The sequence below is a fragment of the Leptinotarsa decemlineata genome, unplaced genomic scaffold (genome assembly GCF_025532065.1).
Source record: "Leptinotarsa decemlineata unplaced genomic scaffold, Ldec_3_MD MMD2_tig00026294_RagTag_RagTag, whole genome shotgun sequence".
Classification (NCBI taxonomy): domain Eukaryota; kingdom Metazoa; phylum Arthropoda; class Insecta; order Coleoptera; family Chrysomelidae; genus Leptinotarsa; species Leptinotarsa decemlineata.
The window spans coordinates 2,722,524-2,748,822 of record NW_027412674.1 but is presented as its reverse complement, the minus strand read 5'-3'; the positions used below and the strand labels follow the sequence as shown (position 1 = coordinate 2,748,822).

Below are 26,299 nucleotides of genomic sequence, written 5' to 3'. Positions count from 1 at the left end.
GTTACAATCCTTTGCGCGCCTGCTGCCTTGAGCTTGGTAGCTGATTTTCCGTCTCCCTCTCCGGAATCGGAAAATATCAATGGTCAGTTTTCTAAACAATATACGGCTGATTGATCCCAGAGTTTAGATAAAATAAATATAGTTTAAAACGACTAAAAAACACGCTGTTATAGCAAACGAAAAATGAAAAATAAATATAGTTTAAAAAAGTAACAAACACGCTTTTAAAAACCATCGAACTAAAAAGTTAAAAATATTTTTTTAAATACGCCTAAAACAATTACCAACGAAAAATAATAGTATTATTGTGAAAAGAGCGTTGGCGCTTTGTGCCATATTTTTTGTATGTCAAACGCTCGTCGCTTTTTTCACAATAATACTAGTATTTTTCGTTCGTTATTGTTTTAAGCTTATTTAAAAAAATATTTTTAACTTAGCTCGATGTTCTTTGAAAGCGTGTTTTTTAGTTTTTTAAACTATATTTATTTGATCTCAGCTCTCCTGGAATAGCCATTGGGACGATTGAATTTGGCTTTCATGTCATAACCATGCATATACCCATGATTCGTCACCATTTATGACCTTTTTAAGTAAATCTGGATCGCCGTTGACATCATTCAACAATTTCTGAGCGATGCTTATGCGACAGTTTTTTTTTGACAAAATTCAGTAATTTTTGAACCAACGATTCTCCATAACAATTTTTTCACTTTCTCAACATTTTTATAGGTTGTTGCCACTCTCAACATATCAAGTGTTTTTGAGACTTAATTCCATTTTCACACAAAATTCAAACTATATTTCTTACTTTTGAGGTTGATTTTTATTTAAAGAATATTATGATAAATAGATATACTTTTTAGAGAGATTGATTGAAATATTGGCTGAGCGATAAATAACAGTCATTCAACACCGAAACGGAGATCGAACAAAAGTAAGTAGTTCAAGTTTTTTATAAACTTCTGGAGGTTATTCAATGTACAAAAACTTAAGCAAGGAATTCCACGAATCGTCTGATCGGACGACTTTCTACTTCCCCATCATTATATAAAAATTGAGAATCTTTCAAAAATAGGGAAACATTGATAACATCACTAGAAACTCTTCACAGAGATGTGTAGAGTATACTCATAAGTTTCTGTCAGATACAAACTGGAAGAAATCATTCACTTTTCAAAGTTTGCGGCGAAAATACTTGTCTTCAGCTCCTCTTCAGCACTTTTCTAAACCTGTTTGAAGACGATTGACTCACAAAATATACAGAATATTACACACAGGTTTATGTCGCTGGTAGAACATCTGAACAGTGTAAGTTTCCCTTGTAAGTAAAAGTTCAAAAATATAATAGAACTGATCGATACTTGATGAAAAATCCTTTATAACGTATTCAAAAAACACGGTTCAATGTGATATTTTTACTTGACAGTTTACAAAAACGCAACACGTGTTTCGCTATACAATAGCTTCTTCAGGCCTGTCTATACTAACTCATGTAGACATGCCTGAAGATGCTACTGTATAGCGAAACACGTGTCGCGGTTTTGTAAACTGTCAAGTGGAAATTTCACATTGAAGTGTGTTTTATCGATACAGTGAAATTTCACATCGATACTCATTCATATATTACGTTATGTAAAGTTCAATGTATACGATATGTGGTTTTCGTGTAATTCAATGCTCATATATGTGAAAGTAGTTTCGTTTGGACTCTTGCCTCAAGTTTGTACATTTGTACGTGATAGAAACTTTGGTCAATGATCTACACATTTTTGTGATTGGGAAAAGAGCTTGTTTCAGATTCATTCTACGCCAGAAGTCCAGTTTTACTTTTTATCTTACTAATATTTATTGTTGTTTTGATTTTAGTTGAATCCATATTTTCAACAGATCTAGCTGTCATCTTATCAGTCCAAGATCATATCTTTTTATTTCTGACCGGGATATTATAAGCTTATATCGTCATAGTTACGCTATCAATAAAGAGGGTCATAACTCCCTTGGGACATTATAGATTTTATAATTCCCTCTACCTTTCACAAGTAAAAATAAATAGAAATGAAAACTGAACCATATTTTATTTATTCACGTCATTACAAATAATAAATGTACAATTTTGAAATGTTCCCTGAAAATTACTTCCGCCACTGGAAACAATTTCTTCTTTTGTATGGCTGGAGCTTCTGTTCACTACAGTCGAGGTACCTGCCTCTTCTGATGACAAAGTAGACAACATACGTGCCGTTTTATTTCTCAATTCGATGCTATCCTCCAAATACCCCTCCGCCACCGTGGAACTTTTCCAACCTCCGTGTCTTTTTAAGTTAGTCATAGTTGCTCCTGCATTGGCTAGAGCAGTAGCAGAAGTGCGACGAAGGCAATGTCCCGTATAGGAAGATGAATTTGGCAATCCTAAATACATTGCGATTTTGCTGGGGATTTTCCCAAACATGTTTTTTTCAATTGGCTGAGAGGTACATTTATTTTGTCGGAAGCTCAAAAAAAATCGTTCAATACCTTTAGGACGCAAAGACATATAAAGTCTTAATAAAGGCAAAGCGGGGAACTCTTTTTCATCCACAACTGTAAATTTCTTCGATACACCAGTTTTACTTTCCGGTACGTTCACTACCATAACGGAATCCCGGTCCTCTATATCCGATATCTTCATATTCAAAAGTTCCTGATTTCTGCATCCTCCAAAATAACCCATAATCAAAACAACCTATAACAAAAAAAAGGAAATAAATACACACAAAAAGGAAAATAAGAAAAAAATTACCTTATGCAATAAATGAATATCATTAGGAGCGTCCTTTAGGAATCTGATAACATCTTTAGGAGATAAAACAGCAGACTTTTTCGGCTTATAACTCTTACTCTTCCGTTTCAAAAAAGCCTGTAGTTCATTGAACTTGGTGATATCTCGTTTCTCATGTATAGTCACCATTGATTTTAGCATTGACCATTTAGTCCATAAAGAATTCGGACTATACGTTTCTGACTGAAACGAATAAACACAATTACTACCAAATCTACCGAAAAACATAGAAAATTCCTTACCAGTTCTTGAAAATATGCCAGAAATACAGTTTCAGTGACATCTTTTGGCATAACATTTTTCCGTGTCAGCCAGTCCAGATATATCTTGTATTCTTTTTGGTATACGGCTTCACTTTTCGATGGAATTAATGATTCTCTTGCTTGTTCAGCTTTTTTCAAAATATCCTCCATTATATTTGGGGTAGAAAACACGTTTTCACCGCAAACACCTTGATAACAAAGTTCTGTTTATAAACAAGTAACATAGCAACAACCTAGCAACAAGAAAACTCTACTATAATCAACGGTACCTGATTCAAATATACCGGAAAGGTAATGAAATGGTACATTTTTCCGTTTCAAAAATGAACAAAATTTTATTGAAATCGGTCAGAAATAAAATTATCTATGTACCACGGGAATTAATGAGCCTTAATAACCAAAGGCAATTGCTGTCCCTCGGGCCAGAGGCCCTCGGGACGCAAACTTTGCCATCGGTAATTAAGGCCCTCCTAATTCCCTTGATACATAAATAACTTTTTCGTGTCAGTTGAATTAATGAAATAATTTTCAACTCGTCAGTAAGTACTTTCTGAAATACGGTTTGATTTTTGTTAAAAGATCGCCACTGATTATTTTTATGTAATATTCTGGTGGTGGTCGAAATTACTTGATAATAATATGATAATTTGATAACGCCAAATCAAAGAAAAATATTTTTTAATGAAAATATCCAAACATCGACAGTAAATACGAAAAACGAAATTGATCAATATTGGTTTGTAGCCCCATATTTCTGGAACCGGTCCTGATATCGTTGATATTTTTTCACCAGCGGACAGAACTTCGAGAACAGTAACTTTTTGTTACCTGTACATTTAAATTGAAAACGTGGCCATACCGTATAACTACTGAAAAATATTTATCAATAGAATTAATTTTATCGTACAGAGGAGTTCAAAACACATGATAGTTTCAATTACACATAAATCTTACCTTAATACCTTGAATATTGAACGGCCTTTAATCATTTTAGATATTAAAATTTGATACCGGTTTTTGTATTGAGATTTAATGAACGAAATGGCATATGAATGAAATAATTCCAGTAACCTAATGTTTACCTAATATAGGATTAAATTCTCATGTCCTAATTCATGCCCAGTCATATCAGTTATTTCCGTCAGTGCAATATAACACCTGAACAGTCTATTAATATGATGATAATCCTGCATAAACCGAGCAATTAGCACTACGTTGTACAGAAGGTATAATTTGCGTCATTGTCAAATCAACTTCAATACCTCAAGAAATATTAGGTACATTTAAGGACAACTAAAAAGTAGGGGAGCTCACGATGCAAAATGGGGATTTACTCATAGAGACATATTAGGTTGCAAAGCTTAGATGATAAGAAGAAAAAAATGTTATATATTATATAACTTTTCATCGGTGGGGGTTAGGTTAGGTTAGGTCCAAAGTGAGTGGGTCTATTCGATCCTCCACCGCAACCCGCAATTGTGGCTCACACCTATTCTCACTTGGCCAAACAAACCCAGCTTCTTAACGGAGCCGATTAGTTTGTATGGTGAGTGGTCTTTCAGGTTAGATGGTACGAGTTCGGCTCTGCCGAACTCTAATGACCTGATTCGATCCCCAGCAGGGCAGGCACAAAGTATATGACTTTTAATGAGGTAGTTGGATAGTCAAGTTGCAAGATTCCCACCTTGATACCTACGACAACCTTCCCATATGAGGGTTTTTGCACGTCAGCTACACCTGACGATGCCTTAGATTCAGCCGTGCAGGGCTTTTTCGCCTCTGGTTTTGGTGAAACCTTACTTGAGCGCAAACGTTTGCTAACCTGCTCATGGGGAGCAGGTTAGACTCGCTCCTGAACTAGATTTACAGAGAAGTCTGTTGGAGTCGTAAACTCGACATCCATCTCCTCTGAAGACTCGCTATGAAATAAATTTACAGGGAGGTCCGTTGGAGTCGTAAACTCGACATCCATCTCCTCTGGAGACTTGCTCCTGAATTAAATTTACAGGGAGGTCAGTTGGAGTCGTAAACTCGGCATCCATCTCCTCTGTAGACTCGCTCCTCGATTAAATTTTACAGGAAGATCAGTTGGAGTCGTAAACTCGACATCCATCTCCTCTGTAGACTCGCTCTGAAATAAATTTACAGGAAGGTCCGTTAGAGTCGTAAACTCGACATCCATCTCCTCTGTAGACTCGCTCCTGAACTAATTTCACAGGGAGGTCAGTTGGAGTCGTAAACTCGACATCCATCTTCTCTGTAGACTCGCTCTTGAACTAAATTTACCGGGAGGGCCGTTGGAGTCGAAAACTCGACATCCATCTCCTCTGGAGACTCACTCCTGAATTAAATTTACAGAGAGGTCAGTTGGAGTCGTAAACTCGATTTCCATCTTCTCTGTAGACTCGCTCCTGGATTAAATCTACAGGAAGGTCAGTTGGAGTCGTAAAATCGACATCTCCATCTCCTCTGTAGACTCGCTCCTGAACTAGATTTACAGAGAGGTCCGTTGGAGTCATAAACTCGACATCCATCTCCTCTGTAGACTCGCTCTGAAATAAATTTACAGGGAGGTCCGTTGGAGTCGTAAACTCGACATCCATCTCCTCTGGAGACTCGATCCTGAATTAAATTTACAGGGAGGTCAGTTGGAGTTGTAAACTCGACATACATCTCCTTTGTAGACTCGCTCCTGAACCAAATTTACAGGGAGGTCATTTAGAGTCGTAAACTCGACATTCATCTCCTCTGTAGACTCGCTCCTGAATTAAATTTTACAGGAAGATCAGTTGGAGTCGTAAACTCGACATCCATCTCCTCTGTAGACTCGCTCTGAAATAAATTTACAGGGAGGTCCGTTGGAGTCGTAAACTCGACATCCATCTCCTCTATAGACTCAGCGTCAGAAAGACTTTTTGAGTTCACTCTGTCCATAAAGGTTCCACGAGTAGTTAGGGAAAGAAGGTCAATCACGGCAGAGCCCCGAATTACCGTGACAAGTCGATGCTACGACGAGAGGGCGCCCGGTATTCCGAAGGTTCCTCTCGGCACGGATACACACACCTTAGGATTAAGACATCATTGGGATGCCATTCAGTTAGGGAATAACAGAACCACAAGTGATTCTGTCATTTCCGTATCCAGTGGGGCTACGTGGAAGCAGGCATCCGATGGCCGGTTTGCTCAACCCCCACATCCCAAGCCAATGCACACGCCGAAAACAGCATGCACAGTGGTTCAGGTACTGGAAGATGAACAAGGACAGCCAACCCGCCCATCGGTGGGGGAAGCGGCTTTAGATTTTTAAATATGTAAAAAAATACTGTTGCATGGACATACTCGAGGGCGTCAGTTATTGATAGTATCAATGTCCTACGTATTTTTAATAATGTTCGTATGTTAATCTGATCGTTTGCATGATGCGGGTTGTACGTAAGGGTTGAAAATGAAAAGAAAAAAAATTCATCGAACGCGTCAGATTTTCAAAGGGGGTGTTAGTGTAACAAAAAAAAGCTCTCATTCAATAATCTGACGATTTCGATCTGACGCAAACTCGCTGCCATTATTATAATGTGTAAAAAACATTTGCCATTTTGAAATACTCAAGCGCGTCAGATTAAGATATGGTTTATCTTTATGTTCTAGACGTGCTGTCTCATAATCTGACGATTATCTAGAGGGATTCGCTTAATCTGACAAACATTTTTTTTTTAATCATTGAACTTAAATAATGGAAAAGCTCAGGAAATATCATGCAAAAAAGTATATGTTTTTTAAGTAGAATACTTGTATTTATAAGAAAATAACTTTTGAAAAATGCTCAATTTTTTTTTATTTTTTATAATAAATTGATTATTTATTTTCATCTTCATCACGAACGAGTCTCTGTGACCAGCTGTGATGACGTCATGGCAACAGAATTCAGAGACGGGACGGAGTGAGAGAGTAATAGATAGAGAAAAAGTTAAAGAGGAATAGAAACTCGCAGATACAGCTGCACGCATTGAACTTAATCGACGAATTTTTGTTATTTCGGCTTGCGGAAATCGTCAGATTATATATGTTTCGTTATCCTTGAATTATTTCCTTCGAAATAAAAAAAATTAGCTACGCTCGAGAATGTCAAAAAATGACGTTATTTTTTAACAATTTTGCTGCCCCCCCCCCCTTTCTTTGCGTCACTTTCAAATTGTCAGATTACTGGAGTATACACTTTTCAGCATGTGATTAACTCACCCTACCTTAATCTGACGCGCTCGAGAATTTCTGAGGATCATTACTAATCTGATCCTTTACACTTCACGGGCGGCCTTATATATGGGGCTCATATTTGGTGGAGGTACTTAACCGGGTACAAGGTATCCCCCTGTATATCAATCTGCCGCGCTTTAGTGAATCCCGAAGTACCCGCTTGGGCTCCCCTATTAAAAAAAGTTCAATCGCATTAACGGCTCTCTCATTTTGCATTTACCCAATGAAACTAGGTGATTAGTAACTATTTTAACGGAGCCATTACTTGCAATTTGTTATAGTTGGAAAAAGGATAGTTTTTCAGTTTCTCTACTTGATAGGAGATTTGTACAATTTTCTAAAATAAAAAATGTTTTTTCCTGTCAAAGATATTTTTTTGTTGGCTGTGGTCTGCAGGTTTTTAGGCAGAGCAAACCGACAAATCAATTGTAGCCGAATATGCATTCAAAGAATGGACCCACATTATCTAGTTTGAAGAAACACAAATACTTGACAAAACCCATAATTACCATCCTAGGCGATAGAAACGGAGCTACGCCTGTCACCAACGGAATGAAACCAGGGACAAATTCCAATAATGTGGTACCTGCTGTGAGGACAGCTAGTGTAGGTCGTATATTGCATCATAGCCTGTGATAATGCCTATCACAGTAGTAGACGAAACGTCAGTTATAAAAACTTGCAGACCGCGGTCAACAACCTTGGGAAATATCTTTGACATAATGATCTCCAGCCGTGAGAGTTTGAACTCTTTTATCTTTTCCATATTCTAAAGAAATATTGAAATTGTAATGGAGGACTTTTTAGTCCACTCCTATAAGTTACTGCGTAAATTCAAAGTATGTTTCGCAAAGAAAAATGTTCTATTTATCTTTTCACATATGGTCAGTGGGCATACTTGAAGACTGGCTATAAATCTGTTTAAAATCTGTTTTTCCGTTAATCAGCTGTCGCCCCTATACGAACGACAACTCTCAGAAGTTGAGAAACTTGTGCGAGCTAAAGACTAACGAGGTCTTACCTTTTAACGTGTGATACCTAACACATCAACCTAACACATAAAATCATCCAAAAGGACAATTCGTTCAGTCTTCAAGTATGCCTACTGACTATATGTGAAAAGTTTTCTTTCCTTATACCAGGAATTGGGCAAATTTCTGATATGCGGGTGGTTACCTCGTTCACAGGCAGATGGGGCGATGACGAACTTGTTGTTTGTTGTTCGCTTCAGCCTAGTTCGAGGAATGATACTCTGAAGGAATTTGATTTTCAATTATCGGAAATCATCGACTTCATGTTGATGATAGACACCACCTTGCACTGACGAGTGACCAAACAGCGCGAAACCGATCTGCAAGTCTGTTTCAATAATTGAAAATCTATTGCGGCTGCTGTATCGCCAACAGCATATGCAGGAATAGCTTCAGTGAATTATCCTGCACTGACACTTGTCGGATATAATCCAACGCCCTTCGTGGTATTAGCCAGAGAAGTAGTTGTCCTATAAGGAAATTTTCAAACTTATACATTAAACTAACAATGATTGATTACATTAGCTCTTATATAACACCACTGTTGGTAGTAATTGAGGTACTTAGCTTGATCGAGTACCTGAATTTTGTTTACTAGTGACAATGTGGATATGCTAATTTGAAAACCGGTGAGTAAACTAAATCGATTTGATCATTTAACAGGTTGCACCAGCAATGTTTATGCTAGTGAATTTCCAAGGATTTCAAATAATTGAGTTTGCAACTCTTCCAATGTGGTCGGAATTTCCAAAAACGGTATATGTTGAACATGAAAGGTCCTTCAGACTAAGTAAAAATGATTCGACGTTTTCAAACCATTCCTTGGCATGCAACCATAAGTTTCTGAATCTAAACGATACGGAAGTTTTGCACTATGCAAGGAAGGGTTGCAAACTCGATTATTTGAAATTCACAAGCATAAACATTGCGGGTGCAACCTTTAAAATGATTAAATCGATTCAGTTTCAAATTAGCATATTCACATTGTCACTTGTAAACAAAATTCAGGTAATCAATCAAGCCAAGTACCTCTATTATTACCTACAGTGGTGTTATATAAGTGTTAATGTAATCAGTTTTTGTTAGTTCAATGTATAAGTTTGAAAATGTCCTTATAGGACGAAACTGCAATAACATTAGTTATAAAAAAAAGTGGTAAAAAACATGAAAAGTTTCAATCCTTTTTTCTTAATCAGCGTACCTATATTCTCATGTCTGGATAGGACTGTATTTCGAACAGCTCCTTAGCTACCCGTAGCTCCTCAGCTACCCGTTTCGGAGAAAAATATTGTGGAAGGTGAAAATACCGAAAAAAGCTCGATAAAAAAAGTGTTTTCTTATTGTAAATCCGTAACAACTATTTTGTTAAATGTATTCATAAAATAGAATAGTCACTAGAAACAAATGAAATGAATAATTGTATTGGAATACATTATTATAATTCATTATTTGTATACGAGTTGTTTAGCCAAGTCTGTCGCTATATACAGTTATGAGAAGTACCTATGTCAACTGCAACATTATTAATCTATTACCCCATTTTCGTTTTGCTGTTTGCTATGCATGATGTCATCAAACCCATCATCTCTGTCTTTGTTAATTCAACCAAATTCCTAGAAGGATAGAATTTCACGTAATCTTGAAACGAGATTACCAACAACCCTGTTGATTGTTAAAACTACTTCTAATGGTTCCCCGGAGACGGCGCCTACGTTCACGGACAATTCAATCAATTTTCGTGAGTATTCCTGTCTTTTCGAAATCAGTCGCAGCATCTAGGTATCTTGATTTCAGGTTCATAGCGAAAACTTGAATGTTTTGACGCAATAAGCTGAATGCCATGAGTGCCCGCAATCAGTGAATTAGAGGGAGCCCACGGTACTTGATTGATTATTCATCAATAGTAATACTACAAGACCTCAAAATGTTATCGATTCTGTAGTCCGTAGGACGAGTCGACCTACTTGACCTATACGTCGCGTATTCTTTTCAATTTCATTGAAAATCAGAATAACGTTTCCATTCTTATTAAAATGTCTTATTTACTTGTTAGTTTGGATTATGATCTTGAGATTTTCTGATATCATATTAAATAGATGGTATTTCAGGAGGAATTCGAATTGAAGGATTGTTTTCTTAATTTCGTGAGGTTATGTGAATCAGTAAAGTGTGCCAATTGATTTTGGTCGTTCGAATCTGTTCATTGTAGAATGATAGCCGTTCGGGTTGACGTGGGTGCTTTGCCCCACTCACTCAATCGACCGCTGTGTGAACCGGTGGTTCAAGCCGCGAGGCCGGATGATCAGTTTTCACTTGCTGTCGTCCAACCCGTGTTAAGAATCACACGTTAGAAGGTAATACCTCGTTAGTCCTTAGCTCGCACAAGTTTCGACTTTTGAGAGTTTTCGTTCTTAGGGGGGTGATAGCTGGTTAACGGAAAAACAGATTTGTGAGTTTTGATTCACATATTCATTTGAGTTGTCTCAATTCACTTAGGATCTAGTTACTGTCATAATCATAATATCAAATTAGATCTGTGAATTTCTGTGGAAGCATTCATACAAAATTTTAATATGCAATCACAATTATATTGGTTATATTGGAATATTTCATTCCATTGGTTCAATTTGATTAGTATAGTGACAGTAAATGAAATTGTGAGATAATGTATAACTAGGCCTCGAGAGTCACCTATGATTGGAGAATAATGACAGCTAGTTGTTGATTTCATAGCTGTCAGTTTGTATCGCTGTTGGGAAAAAGCGTTTTAATGCTGTAAACCTCTGTCGTCAATGTTTTCATAATTGGTTTGTAGAAAATAATCAAAAACCATACTACAAAGTTCCAACTGAAGCTTTTGAAAACAAGTGAGCCACATGCCAGTTAAGACAGGTTATTGTGAAACAATTTTTAATCAAATGGCCTGACATAAAAAAGAGAGGTTGTATCTTTTGATACAACAAACTAATCTTTTCCCTTTTCTTTACTTTGCAATAAAAATCTATTATTTTTTTACCGAAAAGGTTATGCCTAACTGACAATAATAAGTGGGTCTTAGAATCGTGTGCTCAGAGAGAACTCATTGAGTCGAGAATTGCAGCAGTCTTCATTTGTCTGGCCAGAATTTTTGCCGTAGTTCGGCAAGTCGGTTTGATCTTGAGATTTGAGAATCCCACCAGACCACCATTTTGGAAGATATTTGTTTCATCCGGAACTCAGAACTCAACGACGAATATTGCCGTACTCTGCGTTGGTCGAGGAGGACCACATCACGCTTATCAGCCTGAGGATTAAAAAATTTATAGTTTCAAATTATTATTGCCATTATTATTATTATTCAATCTAAAAAGGAGTTGTTGGTTAGGTTCTGAATTCGAAGCTCCATTCGGACCCATTCGGAGGGTGTGCCCATTAAATACTTAGCGATCTTCGCAACCTTGGGGTAAGTGATCTTTGAGTCGAAGAATGATGTGCTTTAAGAAAATGAAGCGAATCAAGAATGAGAGCATTTTGCATGTGCTCGACTAAGATTTCTACCGTTTTGAGGCAAGCTGGTATGATCATTGAGGTTTGAAAGTCGGGAAAGGATTATTCCACCAAGATCTTATAAATAATCGATTTTGAAATATTCATATTACTAAAGCCCTTCGTTGCATTTTATATTCTCGTGTTCTTTAACTTCGGAAAGTGTGTATCCAGGGTTTCTTTCATTTTCTACCTTTCAAGTGTTATTGATCTGGGGAAATATAATGAGTTTGAGCATATTAGAAGCTGGGCTGGGGTCGAAATCTCACAAAGAAAATATAATTGTATTTCGTCATGATGTTTCATTTACTCCTTTTTCATACTATCAGAAATATGTGAAAAACTACAACTTTTAATTATAGGTTGTAATTGAAAGAGAATATATTTTTTAGGAGAAATTAGTTTTGAAAGGTTTCCATTTTTTTTAAAGGTGGAGAAGTAGAAAGTCTAAAACCGTTTTTTCTCAAATACGAATTCATATTATTCAAATTGAACATTATAGGCATATCACGTATGTATAAACTAATGTATGATCTATTTATACAATTGTACGGGGAAGTTTAGTCATGTTTGGTTTTCAGTAGGTTTTAGTTTTGAGTTATTGAACATGGTATAAAATAATAATAATATTTATTTGTAGTTCCTTATTTCATATAAAAACAATAATTATTCAATCTATAAAAACAATAAAAAAAAACTACAAATGAGGCTAGAAACAACATGTACCGGAAGATCTTAGTTCTAGCCTCGAGGAAAAGAAAACTAAACTAGAGAAAAACAAAGAAAAAAAAGAGGAGGGAGAAAGAGTGAAGAGAGAGAGAAAACATGTTTAATGTTATTAATGAAAATTTTCAGAAGTATAAAATCTATGAAATCAATGACTTTCTGATTGAGCAGCAATGAGATATTTTTTGTGCGTAATTTTACTCTGAGATATAATGGTTGATGATAATATGCAGAATTGTGACGTCAACCAATCAGAAAAAGTTTCAATGTGTCATGAAATCCAATTGTTTTTCAGAATATTAAAAAGTATAAATGTGTTTGAAAAGTACAAGTGAAGATGCCGTTATAATGACAAAAATAGAGTGTTTTGTCATTTGAACGAAAATAGCGAAATATGCAAATAGCTTATTGGGGTGTCTTTTGAGAAAAAGTTGGGTTGTTTTCTTGATGATTAAGATTTCGCTTATCAGTGTGGTTGAAGGACATCCGATACTTGTATTTCACAATTTCAAGGTGCCTACTAATTCAGAAGGTTCTTGCTTCTATAGTACCAGAGTACCGTGTAAGAGTTAGGCCAGAGCGTAAACGTAACGTTCACGGTAAAATTCCTTGGAACGTTTTTTTGAATCTTGGCGGAAATAGGATGAAGTTGGTGTAAGAGTAAAAATAGATTCACTTTGACCACTTTCAACGCGGTTTACGTCGGCTAGCGGATTCGTTAGTGGTTATATGAATGCATAAGGAAAATATTGATACTTCAATTTCCACGTGAATTGACAGATATGTGCAGAACTTCGGGCTAGTGTTAGGTTGCGTAGTTAAATATGGGGTGTACGATTCGAAACGGTTCAAGATGAGCAGTTGGAATATACGTGACCAAAGTCATGGTAAGGAATAAACATCGTTTATCTCATTATACTTTTTTAATTAACTTTGTGACACACTCACACACGTATTATGGTTATCTCATTTCAGAAGTACGTGTATTGTTAAAAAAACATCTCACAGATAATACATAACTTCATACAGATTATTACCACCAAAAATATGCATTCAAAGCCTCAAAATGAAAATAAAGTTACCAAGTTGTGAAATAACTTTTTTTGACAATATAGATGCGAAAGTACTCCTTGAAATAACTTGATTGATATTTTTTCGTACTGAATTTTAAAAAAAAGTTTCTCATAACCAGTTGACATACATCAGGCATATTTATCAAAGTGTAATTAAATAACAGTGCCAATATTTGAGCACATTTTATCGAAGTTGCCAAAGCAGTGTCTCATGCCTCATTTAGACTATACAACAAGTTTCATACACTTTTGTTTTAAAATAAGTTTATTGAATCATGGATTTCAAACTTATAGAAAAATTATCATTCGAGAACATTGAGCGACTTAACAATGGAGACATATTTGTTGATAAAACCCCAGCTTCAGGATGTCTTGTCCAAGTGAGAACATAGTATTACAAACGACTGTGACATATGTAATTTTGTTATATTGGAATGTTTTGCATCCTTGCGGATCAAAAAAATATAGAAGAACTGATATTTTGCATGACCTTCATAGTGATCAAACTGATCTTCCTTGGTGATCGAAATACTTCAGTAATATTTATTACTACACCAAAGGTTTCAAACAGTGCATCACAAGTACATAAAGAAAATCCGTGGTAACGTTTTTAACATACACTTGTGAGATTTTTACTATACAGTACATATTACTTTACCACGCTAAACGAATTTAACAGAATTGATGGTGTTGGTCATACTGAATACCTTCCTGGTGCACAGACTACCGTAAAACACGACAACTCGGAAGCTAATGTTTCGCCATAAGTTTCAATTCCGAAAAATTACATTTCAACAAGTTTTTTGAGTTTTGAAACGTGTTGAAAATTTTCTTTGATCTTTACCAACTCAGGACAGGAACAAAATGACTTATGAAGCACATAAACTTTTTTTATATTAATTTGCAACTTGTTCTTCAATAATGTTTCAAAACACGTTGTTTTACAATTTATTACATAATCTGAATGCGGATTTAGAAATAATTGCAATATGTTTATAACTTATCGAACACAATTTAGTAGATAATCCAATCTTCTCCTCATCGACTCTCGAACTCTTTCAAAAACACCAGGATCGTTTCTGATTGTGTTACACCCAGCAATTATCCAATTTCTCAAATCTTCGACATCTTCCAGTGGAGTATTATAAACTAATGACTTAAGGTGGCTCCATAGGAAATAATCCAGGGGGTTCAAGTCCGGTGATCAAGCAGGCCATAAGTGAGGTCCACCTCGACCAATCCAGCGATTTCCGTATGTAATTGTTAAAAACTCTCGAGCCGATATGCTGAAATGCGCTGTTGCATCATCGTGCATAAACCACATTGCATTTCTTGTAGCCAATGGTATATCCTCCAGAAACTGAGGTAGGGTTTACTAAAAAGTTGCGGTTTAAAGTATTTGCAAGTTTTCGAATAGGGGTACCTGGATCTTCTTCTATCATGGCCAGCACATTCTCTTCTACTTCTACCGTTCTTACTGTCATTTGCATTCCTGGTCCTCCATTTTGCTTCAATGCCCCTGTTTCACGAAGTCGTTGATGTATACTTTGGAAGGTTTTTCTATTAGGCTTCACAGTACAACTGCCTAGCGTCCAATGAATTGCCATCAGCAAAAGGCCATAAATGAAATGCATGTCAGCCATCACTGCGTTACTATGACCATTCATCATAGAGGAATTCACTAACAAGACTTCAAATATTAAACACAGAAAATGCAAGCCAAATAGAGAAAGTCAATCAGTTTCAACTTATTCGACGCATAAAAATGATCACTTTCGAGACATAATATCCAAATTGAATGTCTGCTGCCGTTTATAGTAATCGGAATGTTGTTGATGGTACCAACGGATTTGTAAAATTTTTTATTGCTTGGTAGGTCCAGTGTCGTACTCTATACTTTTATTTCGGCTACGTTAATAATTTTGAAATTATCAAAATTGTTATTGTCAAAATTCCGTATCAAAAATCATCAAAGGAAAATTTTCCTTATAATAGTCCCTTAATTTTTTGCCGCTTGTTTAATAAACACCCTGTATATATGAATATCGAAAGATCCATTATTTGATAAATCACATGTAGTTTACAAAATTCTCTACAAAAAATGAGCTTCTTGTTTGATAAACCCTATAAAATCTGACCTAACCTACCTTATTATATCGCATGCAGGTTCACTCACGTAGCAAGTCCAAGTTCAGTCGCCAACTGTTACTGTAAAATACTAACAATACTAATCTTATCAGAACACAAACAATGTATTATAACATCCTTAGCTCAGCTAATTACTTAGACGCATATCGCTAACATAATCTCAACTGGATCGAGTAGTTACAATCCGGAATTTCGGGATAAAGTTGTTCATATTCCAATTAATTTCAGTGGTAGCGCCAGCAGCAGTAGTGCCTCTTTGGACAGGGAGAAGGCGTCAGGAAGTCCCGTCCCTCTCGATAAGGATAACTACGGCATTGTTAGGGAAGGAATACTACATTGTAAAATTTTGGAAATTGACGGCAAGGTAAGAGACTTCTCAGTGTGTACTTGTGAGTGGGTGGAATAAATGAATGGGTATAGAAGTGATAGTTTGCAAAAAATAACGATCATGAATGAACTGTTGAAGAATCAAGTAGGTATACATTTTGAAGGCTAGTTTCGTGATCATTGAATTTCGGTTGGATTGTGTTTCTAACCTCAGTCGCAATATCATATTTCCGTTAATATTTAACAAATAAAATTAATATCATTCCAAAACGAAAAGGTCAATTTTGCCTAAATAGCGAGTGGTGGGTGTTGGAAGCAACTCTATTTCTCATATTTCTCCCCTATTCACATGTTCAGTGGTTAATTATTTTTTTTTATTTCCAGCGTGCTGCTGATCGTTCATGGAAACAGGTGTTCGTAATACTGAAAGGGCCCAAATTGTTCGTATATAGAGACAGGCATCACCAGGTGAGTGTTTGTTTCCTTCACTGTTTGATAATGATTCATATAGTCAACGATGTTTCGAGTTTCCAAATACAAGGAAAGAACAGAGCAAGGTATTTTTGATAATCAGTTCGGTACAATAATCCAGTTGTCAAACGAAGTCAATTCACAAATTCTTTCAAACTTTCCGGGTTCTGAACAGACCATTTTTAATTCTAAAACACCCAACTGTTTAAAGAAACTATTGTATAGCGAAACACGTGTCGCGGTTTTTGTAAAATCCTTATAGTGAAAATCATAGAATAAACTCTATTGATTAGTTTTTTAAATATGAATTTTCATCAAGTATCGGCCGGTTCTATTCAATTATTAGCTGAACTATTAAATTTTTTTGTACTGTATTTGTGAAGAACGAAATCGAAACCGAATATCGTCAAATTGTTTAATCTTAATTTTTCTCCTTATTTCAAATGTTTTACGAACGGAAACAAATCAAAAATAATGAAAATCGGTCCAGCTGTTCTTGAGTCATACATGGTGTAACTAACACGATTCTGTTTTATACGAGGGTGTCTGAAAAAGATAGCGGTACTCGTAAATAAAAGCTAGTGAATTTCGTTGTTCATATGTTGACAGTTACTCATCAAAGTTTCAGTCATTTTGGACGAGCAATTGTTATGTAACAGCCGTTTGAGTGTGCTGATGTGAGTGTGTTTATGAAAATGGTCAAAATCGAGTATCGAGCTGTCATGAAATATATTTTTGAAAGGCAATACACCCACGCAAATCAAATATGAGTTGGATTTTGTATATGAGGACACTGCACCATCATTTACCACAGTGAAATTTTGGGCAGCCGAATTTAAATCTGGCCGTCAGAGCTTGGGAGACGATGAACGCTCGGGACGTCCAAAAACTGATACTATCCACGAAAACATCGCCGAAGTTCACCAAATGGTGCTAGACGAACGTCGAATTGAAGTGAAGAAGATAGCAGAGGTTATAAAAATGTCAAAAAAACGTGTTTGCCACATAATCAATCAACATTTAGGCATGAGAAAGCTGTCCGCGCGATGGGTGCCGCGTTTGCTCACGTTAGACCAAAAACGTGTTCGAATGAACGTTTCCAACGATCTGTTAACGCAGTTTAGGCGCAATAAATCCGAGTTTTAGCGCCGATTAATTACAATGGACTGCAAAGGAGAAACCGACATCAAAAAAGCAAAAACTGTTTTGTTGGCTGGTTAAGATGGCGACTAAATTTTGGAATAGTCATGGAGTTGTTCAATCGATTGCAGGAGCATACTACGCATTATTACTTGACAAGCTAAATACAGAACTTGCGGAAAAATGGCCACAGCGGTTGTCATGTCCGCCTCACTCACCATATCTAGCCTCAATCGTCTTTTTTTGTTCTCTCATCTAAAAATTGCACTCGGTAGACAGAGATTTTCGTCAAATGAAGAGGCATCACCTTCGTGAACAATTATCTTGCAGAGAAAAATGCCGAGTACCATTTGGGAGGGTTAGAGAGATGATAGCATCGCTGGAAGAAGTGTGTAGAGTTAAAAAGAGACTATGTTGAAAAATAAAAAAAATCTCTTAATACGTCTTGTATCTTTGTTAGGTCGGAAACTTTGCAGACCCCCCTCGTATATTAAATTTCATTGAGATAAATTGACAGCATTGTGTGTGACACAGATTGGCCGTTATTTCAAAAATGTCCACTTGAATATTTCAGTCCGGTATTAATTAGTCAGTTCGTTGAACGAATAAATTTACAACAAATAGAGTTTTTATTGATCATGATTTAACTGATGTTCAACAAGAAGGGAATAAAAGTGTTCCAACTTTTGCTTTGATAACTGGTTGTAAACTCCACAAATATTTACCCAATCCGTCGAGGTATCCTAAATCATATTCTTACTAATTTGTGATAAGTAGTGATTATAATAGTAATAAGTTCAGTTTCCCGACAACAAGGAGAACTTTCAAATTGGACAATCTATCTACTGTAGTTCTATTTCCCCTCGCTTGATAAGGAAAGAGGAATTGCAGACAACATCAAATTAACTATTTTCTATTTCAGTCGAAAAAAAGGAGCATTATATTTTATCACGCAGGGATTTTTATTTTTTATTTCTGAAATCATTTGGGTCGCTGACAATTTGGTATACGCTCTCTATTCAAAAAATGATATGAATTTTTCAATTTTCCCAAAAATTATTTGATTATTCATCAATTTCTATGTTGTTCCTTTCAAAGTAGCCCCCCCTAAGATATAATACAGTGTGCCAGTTTTCCAATCCTCGAAACAGTTCTAATATGAAGTTTTTGATAGGTATGACCTTGAGCTCTCTCATTGATTCGGTTTTTATCTCCTCAATCGTCGCATAACGCCGTCCTTTCATGGGTCTTTTCAATAATTTGGAACAGGAAAAGTCGCAGGGGGGCAAATTTGGTGAATACGGTGGCTGATGCACTATCACGGTGTTGTTTTTGGCAAAAAAATCACGTACAAGCAGTGACTAGTGAGCAGCTGCATTATCGTGATGAAAAAATCCATGAGTTGTTCTTCCACAACACCGGACGTTTTCTTTGTATTGCTTCTCAATGGCGGCGTGTAACTTCAAGTTAATACTCCTTATTGATCATAAGACCATGTGACAAGAACTGCTGATGCACTACGCGTCGGTAATCGTAGAAAATACTGAGCAACATTTGATAAAATTTGGCGTCCTTTTTTTGTCTTGTTTCTCCTAGGCTCTTCCATTGGGACGATTGGACTTTGATTTCGATGTCGTAACCATATACCCATAATTCATCACCAGTTACGGCCCTTTTAAGCAAATCTGGATCGCCGTTGACGTCATACAACAATTCTTGTGCCATGCTCATGCGGTGCCACACGCTTCATGCGAAAAAATTGCATGGCATGAGCCATTCTCAACAACTCAGCTTTGTTGCAAAAGGGATGTCTCCACTCCAGAAATGAATAATGAATTATTGAAAAAATTATAATTTTGGCCAGCGGACATTTTACCATACATTTCTTTGAATATTACTGAAATTTTTTCCCAACATCAAACCGTTATTTCAATACCTCGACACGTTTTTCGATCACCAAGTGATCATCTACAAGAGGGAGTTCAATCTTCCTCTTGAAGATGATTACTTGGTGATCGAAACACGTGTCGAGGCGTTAAAATAACGGAAGTTCTTCAAGAGGAAGTTCAGTCTTCCTCTTGAAGATGATCACTTGGTGATCGAAACACGTGTCAAGATATCAAAATAAAGGTTTGATGTTGTGATAAAACTACATTAATATTCATTACTACACCATAGGTTCCAAACAGTGCATTTCTTTAACTATTTCAACACCACCGGTGCCAGGTTTCTCCATCAATTGTTATCCTATTAGCCAGGAAAAATACACACATCGAAAAAGTCTAGGGATATTTTTAAAAATGGCAATAATTTTTTTTTAGATCGCTTTAGGGAAAAAAAAGTTGACGGGTGATTATTAAACGAATGTAACTTACAACAAAATTTATTAAATGATCAAAAATATTGAGTGCGCATATAAGCAGAACTAAAAAAAAATATGGCTCTTCTTTGGCACCCCGAAAAAAAATCATAATACAAAAAAAATTGGAATCAGTACAAAGTATGGCCTCCACGCTGGTTTATTACGGCTCTACATCTATCGTGCATCGACAAAATGAGATTGTCAATGTGTTGTTGAGGTACATTTGCCCATTCAGCGATTAAAAGCTCTCTCAATTGAAACGTTGTGTGAATTTTCCCCATATGCGGAGTAATTCTTCGTTGAAGCATGTCCCACACATGCTCGATGGGATTCAGGTCCGGTGATTGTGCTGGCCATGGCAATACATCAACTCCTTCGTTGGTGAGCCAGTCAGTCACTAGACGCGCGACATGTGGACGAGCATTATCGTGCATTAGGTGGAAGTTTTCACCAACAGCACCAGCAAACGGACGGACGATAAGTAGAAGAATGGTGTCGAGGTACTGTCGAGCTGTGAGGGAGCGATTTGGAAAAACGAGATCGGTTCTGCCGCCGATCATGATTCCGCCCCATAGCATTACTGTACCACCTCTGTATGTGTGGACTTCCTGGACGTGTCTCAAACGTTCATTATTTCCAGGTCGTCTCCACAGTCTTACTCGATGAGAATCTGGATGAAATCCAAATCTGGATTCGTCTGTAAACAAAACTGTGGCCCAATCATTTGCATCCCAGTTTTGATGTTCTTGACACCACTCTAATCTTCTACCGCGATTGCCTCTCGACAAAGGTGGACATCTAAGTGGCCTTCTGTTGTGGAGATCTGCTTCATGCAGTCGATTTCTGACAGTATCACGACCAATGGTTACCTGGTGCGTCTGCTGCAACACGTTAACCAACTCAGGTGCTGTGATTGTCGGTTGTCTTCTTGCGGTTAAGACCAAAAATCGGTCTTGAACTGCAGTTGTAGCGCGTCCTCGCCCTGGATGTTGTTCGGCTGAACTGTCAGTTTCACGGAAACGCCGCCACAATCGACTGATAACACTTTGGGAGACCCCCAAACGAAGAGCTACATCATTTTGTCGCATGCCACCTTGAAGAAGTCCTACAGCTCTATTCATCTCAGCCAATGGTAAGTGATGGCGTTCCATGTTAAAGCAAAATATTTCCAGTTTAATTGCTGAGCAAGAACTGCATAGAATGTACAAACTCGACACTTTCAGATTATTCATTTTAGCCGAAAACCTACAGTTTGTAAAAAACTTGATAAAAGATTAGTTACCGTTTTTGCAGGCTTTGTTCAACCCATAGAAATTTACAGGGTGGTCGAGTGTACCAATTTAATCGAAATTAAACGACCTCATGCATTTATTTTTATGATATTTAGTATGTTATAAAAATATCCCTAGACTGTTCCGATGTGTGTATTTTTCGTGTGAAAACGCATGTTATTTTTTGTATCCGGACTTTGTCGCCGCTGATAGTTCTTAAAAATAACTTGATTCGAATGGGATTCATTCAAACGTTTTCATTAAAACAAAATAAGTAAAAAATACAGTTTACTTCCAACAGGAATAAAAAATGATCTTTCTTTAATTTGATATTGTCATATTAAAATGAAAACTTGGGAAGAATTTTTTTGAAACTGAATGTAAATAAAATGAAAGTTGAATTTCTTCATTGTCTTGATGAACATCAGTTTCGGCTGGAAAAAAAGTTTTGTTCGGGAAATGTTTACTATCAACTTCTATATTAAAGATAATTTTTATGAAGATAACAATAATTCGTTTCGGAAAAATATAACAGTACTGTTTCTAGCTAGAAACCATATCGGCTGCAAAGCATCAAGACATGGTTGCATTTTGAAAATCTTTAAGGATTTTGTGCTTCACAAATTTCGTCTTCCACCAAATGATATATTTTTTCAAAAATCTATTATTTACACCTAGGGGCACCTGTTTTGTCCGGAAATTGTAAGAGAAAATATGGCTTCGCCTATTTTGGCAAAATCAAAACAAAATCATATATGTTGGTTTTACTGCTGAAACAAAATTCTTGATATGCGAATATGGTGGGATAGTCCAAAGATGAGTTGATGTTCACATGAAATTTATAGCATTTCTATTTCGGAAAGACGTATTTAAAGTATCTGCTTATTACAATCAACTTGAAAACTATCTTAGAATCGGTTTCAATACTTTATTAACTTTTTTATTCAATACATATTTCAAAAAAATTATAACAATAATCTGATACAAGAATGGATTTATTAATATCTTAATCATGAGTTGGTTATTTTTCAACAGTTTTCAAATATTATCATGAAAATATTTCAAATCGTGAAATCTGAATCCATATAAAATTTCAAGTAAATAAATTATATTTTATTATTTATTGTTGGGGTGTTTTGTGTTGAGAAAAAACGAACATTATAATATTCCAAAATAATATTCCAAATAATGACGAAATAGTTACTGTTCCAGCCTATCTTCACACTGTATTATCAAAATTATGATGAATATCATTGAGAGTTACACACATTAAAAACTTTCCGATAAGAATATAATTTTAATGATTTTTTATCGGACCATTATGGAAATTTTTGCAAAGTATTATCACAATTATGAATAACACTATTGAGAGATAAAAACCATAAAAGCTGTTTGATAGGATCATAATTTTAATGATTTTTTATCGGCTTTTCTGTAGATTTTCAAATTTCACATTTGAAAGAATATAAATAAATTATAGTGGATAATCTTATATAGGTGTGGAAAGTACTGAATTCTTAGATAATGTACCGTAAGATTGTTTATCTTGAATACTTTTAAATTAAAGTCCGCGAAAGCGTAATCTAACTCTTATGTGGTAGCCACTATATGCAAAATACTGAGCCATAAATACAATTAAATTGGATACATTTTTTTCAATGCACATTTTAGAATATCTGACAAATTATTATAAAAATTGGTACAATTGTCGTTTTAAGTATTTGATATAGATAATCTTTGTCTTTCACATTAAGTAATTTGGACGAATCGTTTATAAGTTATCACGATAAGATCACCTTGACGCAACACAGTAAGGCCATTACGCGTAGCGTCTACTGTAAGACAAGGGGGAACGATGCGGCGGAAAATTGGGTTTCAAAGATTGTATTGAATTTCGTCAGTTTTGTGAGCAGCTGCATTATCGTGATGCAGTTTTGGGTTAATAAAAAAATATTGTTACTATTTGTTTAAACTTGAAGTAACAAACCAATTTCTACGCGAAAAATGAGAAATGAAACTTTCTATGTATAAAGTTATATTTTTCATGATTATCTCTTACGACGTAGTAACGACACATCTATCAATTTATCAACACAGTCATTTCGAACTATTTCGACAAGGAAAATTTATAGGTATTTGTTTATGTTAAGTGTCAGAAAAGAAACTTGCCTAAAAAAATTAGCAAAAATAAATGTTATAGTCCAAGAACCCATACAGACATTCGTCAAAAATTATTGATTTGTTTAATGTGACTCAAAATGAATAGCACTTCCAATAATTATTATTTTTGCAATATATTATAGTTTATAGTGATCAATTCGGTGCTACTATTTGTTTTTTCTTGTTGTTATTATAATAGGGGAGTACAAGCGGGGATTTCGGGATTTACTAAAGCGCGGCAGATTAATATACAGGGAAATACCTTGTATCCGGTTAAGTACCTCCACCAAATATAAGCCCCATATATAAGGCCGCCCGTGAAGGATAAAGGATCAGATTAGTAAAAAAAATTATCATCAGAAATTCTCGAGCGCGTCAGATTAAGGTAGGGTGAGTTAATTACATGCTAAAAAGTGTATATTCCAGTAATCTGACAATTTGAGAGTGACGTAAAGAAAGAGGAGGGCAGCAAAGTTGTAAAAAAAACTTCATCTCGACATTCTCGAGCGTAGCTAATTTTTTTTATTTTGAAGAAAATAATTCAAGGATATCGAAAAATATATAATCTGACGATTTTCGCAAGCCGTTTCTATTAATTTTTCACTTTTTCTCTATATATTACTCTCTTACTCCGTCCCCACCCTGAATTATGTTGCTATGACGCCATCACAGCTGATCACAGAGACTCGTTCGTTATGAAGATGAATGCTGATTAATTATTCAATTAATTGATGGATGTAGCCGTTAGTACGTGGTAGGAAATCATAATGAAGAAAAGAGAAATGGAACTTTCTATGTTTTTTTACCACGTTTATTTGTAACTAACGTTACTGCAGTTTCGTCCTATAAGGACATTTTCAATCTTGTATATATATTGTATATAAGTAACTGCAGTAACGTTAGTTACAAATAAAAGTGGTAAAAAACATAGAAAGTTTCATTTCTCTTTTCTTCATTAATTAATCAATTGATTATAAAAAATGTAATTTTTTTTGAGCATTTTTTTAAAATTATTTTTTTATAAATACAAGTATTCTACTTAAAAAACATACACTTATTCATTTGCATGCTATTTCCTGAGCTTTTCAAATAATTAAGTTTAATGTTGAAAAAAAATTTTTAAAATATTTTTTTGTCAGATTAGGCGAATCCCTCTAGATAATCGACATATTATGGAGACAGCACGTCTAAAACATTAAGATAAACCATATATATCTCAATCTGACGCGCTTGAGTATTTCAAAATGACGATTTTATTTGCACATTATAATAATGGCCGCGAGTTTGCGTCAGATCGAAATCGTCAGATTATTGAATGAGAGCTTTTTTTTGGTGCACTTAACATCTCCTTAGAAAATCTGACGCGCTCGATTACATTTTTTTTTCATTTTTAACCCTTACGTACAACCACCCACATTATGCAAATGAACAGATTAACATACCAACATTATTAAAAATACGTAGGATATTGATGGTATCAATATCTGACGCGCTCGAGTATGTTCATGCAACAGTTTTTTTACATATTCAATAATCTATAGCAGCTTTCCCCACCGATGAAAAGGTATATATTATATAACATTTTGTTCTTCTTATCATCTAAGCTTTGCAACCAAATAGATCTCTATGACGCTCGAGTAAATCCCCATTTTGCATCGTGGGCTCCCCTGCTATTAAGTGTGGTTTCATTTATTCAACTCATTCAGGCATTTTCACATGATTTCTCTTATAATACTGATAGGAGAACGAGATACGTTGTTTTCTATTTTTTCTGTTTTCGGCATACAATTCTTTCCTAATGAAACATAGTATTGCTCGATAAATATTTCAACTTGTGCAACTCATGTGCAACTCCCTACTTAAAAACAAAATACCATTTTGAAAAGTAGTTTTCCATCACTATATTCAACAAAGATAATAATAACTAGTCTTAGATCGCTCTAGAATTTTTCTTAATTATCCATTTCCAATAGTTTTTTACTGTTATATAGCCTTCGCGATCTTGTTATACCTGTTGTCCTGAATTGTAAAGATATCCCCTTTCAAGCTTCATCGAGAATTTCCAGTTGAAGTACGATAAGAAAAATACCAAAAATTCTTTTCGAACCTAGGTTCATTCAGTATATTTAGTTTCGAAATGTGACTGAAATGTATGTACTGTAATTTTCTTTTATGCATTTCAATTTTTTTTTCTCGAAGGTTGAGTTTAAAAACAGCTCTGCTGAGACTCCGTCCATTCACCTCAATATTTTTTGTATATTCTGTATGTTCTTACTTTAGGTGAATAAAGATGTTTTATTATTATTATTATTAGTATTATTATAACTACAGTTCATTCCCTTTTGTTCATGTATATCTCTGCCGATAAAATCCGTGCCGATGGTTAAATCTCATGAATTATTTTTTCCGAGAATTACAGATGATGTAAAGAAGGAAAAATCATTTCGATATATATTTCATTAGAATTGATTTTTTCTCTTTATATGCTAACAATATAATTAGAGTCATATCTACTACTCTCAATGAAACTAACACCAATTAGGAATAAGTTAATTGATTCGAGAACCAAGAACCATAGATTGTCGATTTTTTTTGCAATAATGTTACTGGATCAATTTGTCAGTGATTTATTAGCTGAGACATGAATAGGAAATTGAGATAAGGTGCTTTAATTGCTTCCGCTGCAAGTAATGATGTAAGGGAAAATACATAATATTTTTTCTGGAGATTCCT

The 26,299-nt window shown here is 35.4% G+C and overlaps 2 protein-coding genes across 10 annotated transcripts in view; one reads left to right on the top strand and one right to left on the bottom strand.

The window, feature by feature from the left end:
- Positions 1-26,299, top strand: part of RhoGAP19D (Rho GTPase activating protein at 19D) — a 521,267-nt gene that overhangs the window by 445,725 nt on the left and 49,243 nt on the right. For all 9 annotated transcript variants that reach the window (XM_074180175.1, XM_074180173.1, XM_074180178.1 and 6 more), the window contains 2 exons: positions 16,064-16,199; positions 16,547-16,630. In XM_074180175.1, coding sequence (XP_074036276.1) covers positions 16,064-16,199; positions 16,547-16,630 — 220 coding nt within the window. The remainder of the gene's footprint in view (positions 1-16,063; positions 16,200-16,546; positions 16,631-26,299) is intronic.
- On the bottom strand, positions 2,057-3,264 carry LOC141484792 (uncharacterized). Its single transcript, XM_074180180.1, has 3 exons — positions 3,061-3,264; positions 2,780-3,001; positions 2,057-2,722 (listed from the first exon to the last, which is right to left on the bottom strand). The coding sequence occupies exons 1-3, from the start codon at positions 3,229-3,231 to the stop codon at positions 2,075-2,077; spliced, it is 1,041 nt and encodes a 346-aa protein (XP_074036281.1). The 5' UTR covers positions 3,232-3,264; the 3' UTR covers positions 2,057-2,074.

What these genes read in the sequence shown, in the direction of transcription:
- LOC141484792 (XM_074180180.1), bottom strand. Translation starts at nt 3,231, where the DNA reads ATGGAGGATATTTTGAAAAAAGCTGAACAAGCAAGAGAATCATTAATT. An exon ending in TGGCATATTTTCAAGAACTG is followed by an intron (nt 3,002 to 3,060) that starts GTAAGGAATTTT and finishes TATTCGTTTCAG; the next exon opens with TCAGAAACGTATAGTCCGAA. An exon ending in ATATTCATTTATTGCATAAG is followed by an intron (nt 2,723 to 2,779) that starts GTAATTTTTTTC and finishes TTTTTGTTATAG; the next exon opens with GTTGTTTTGATTATGGGTTA.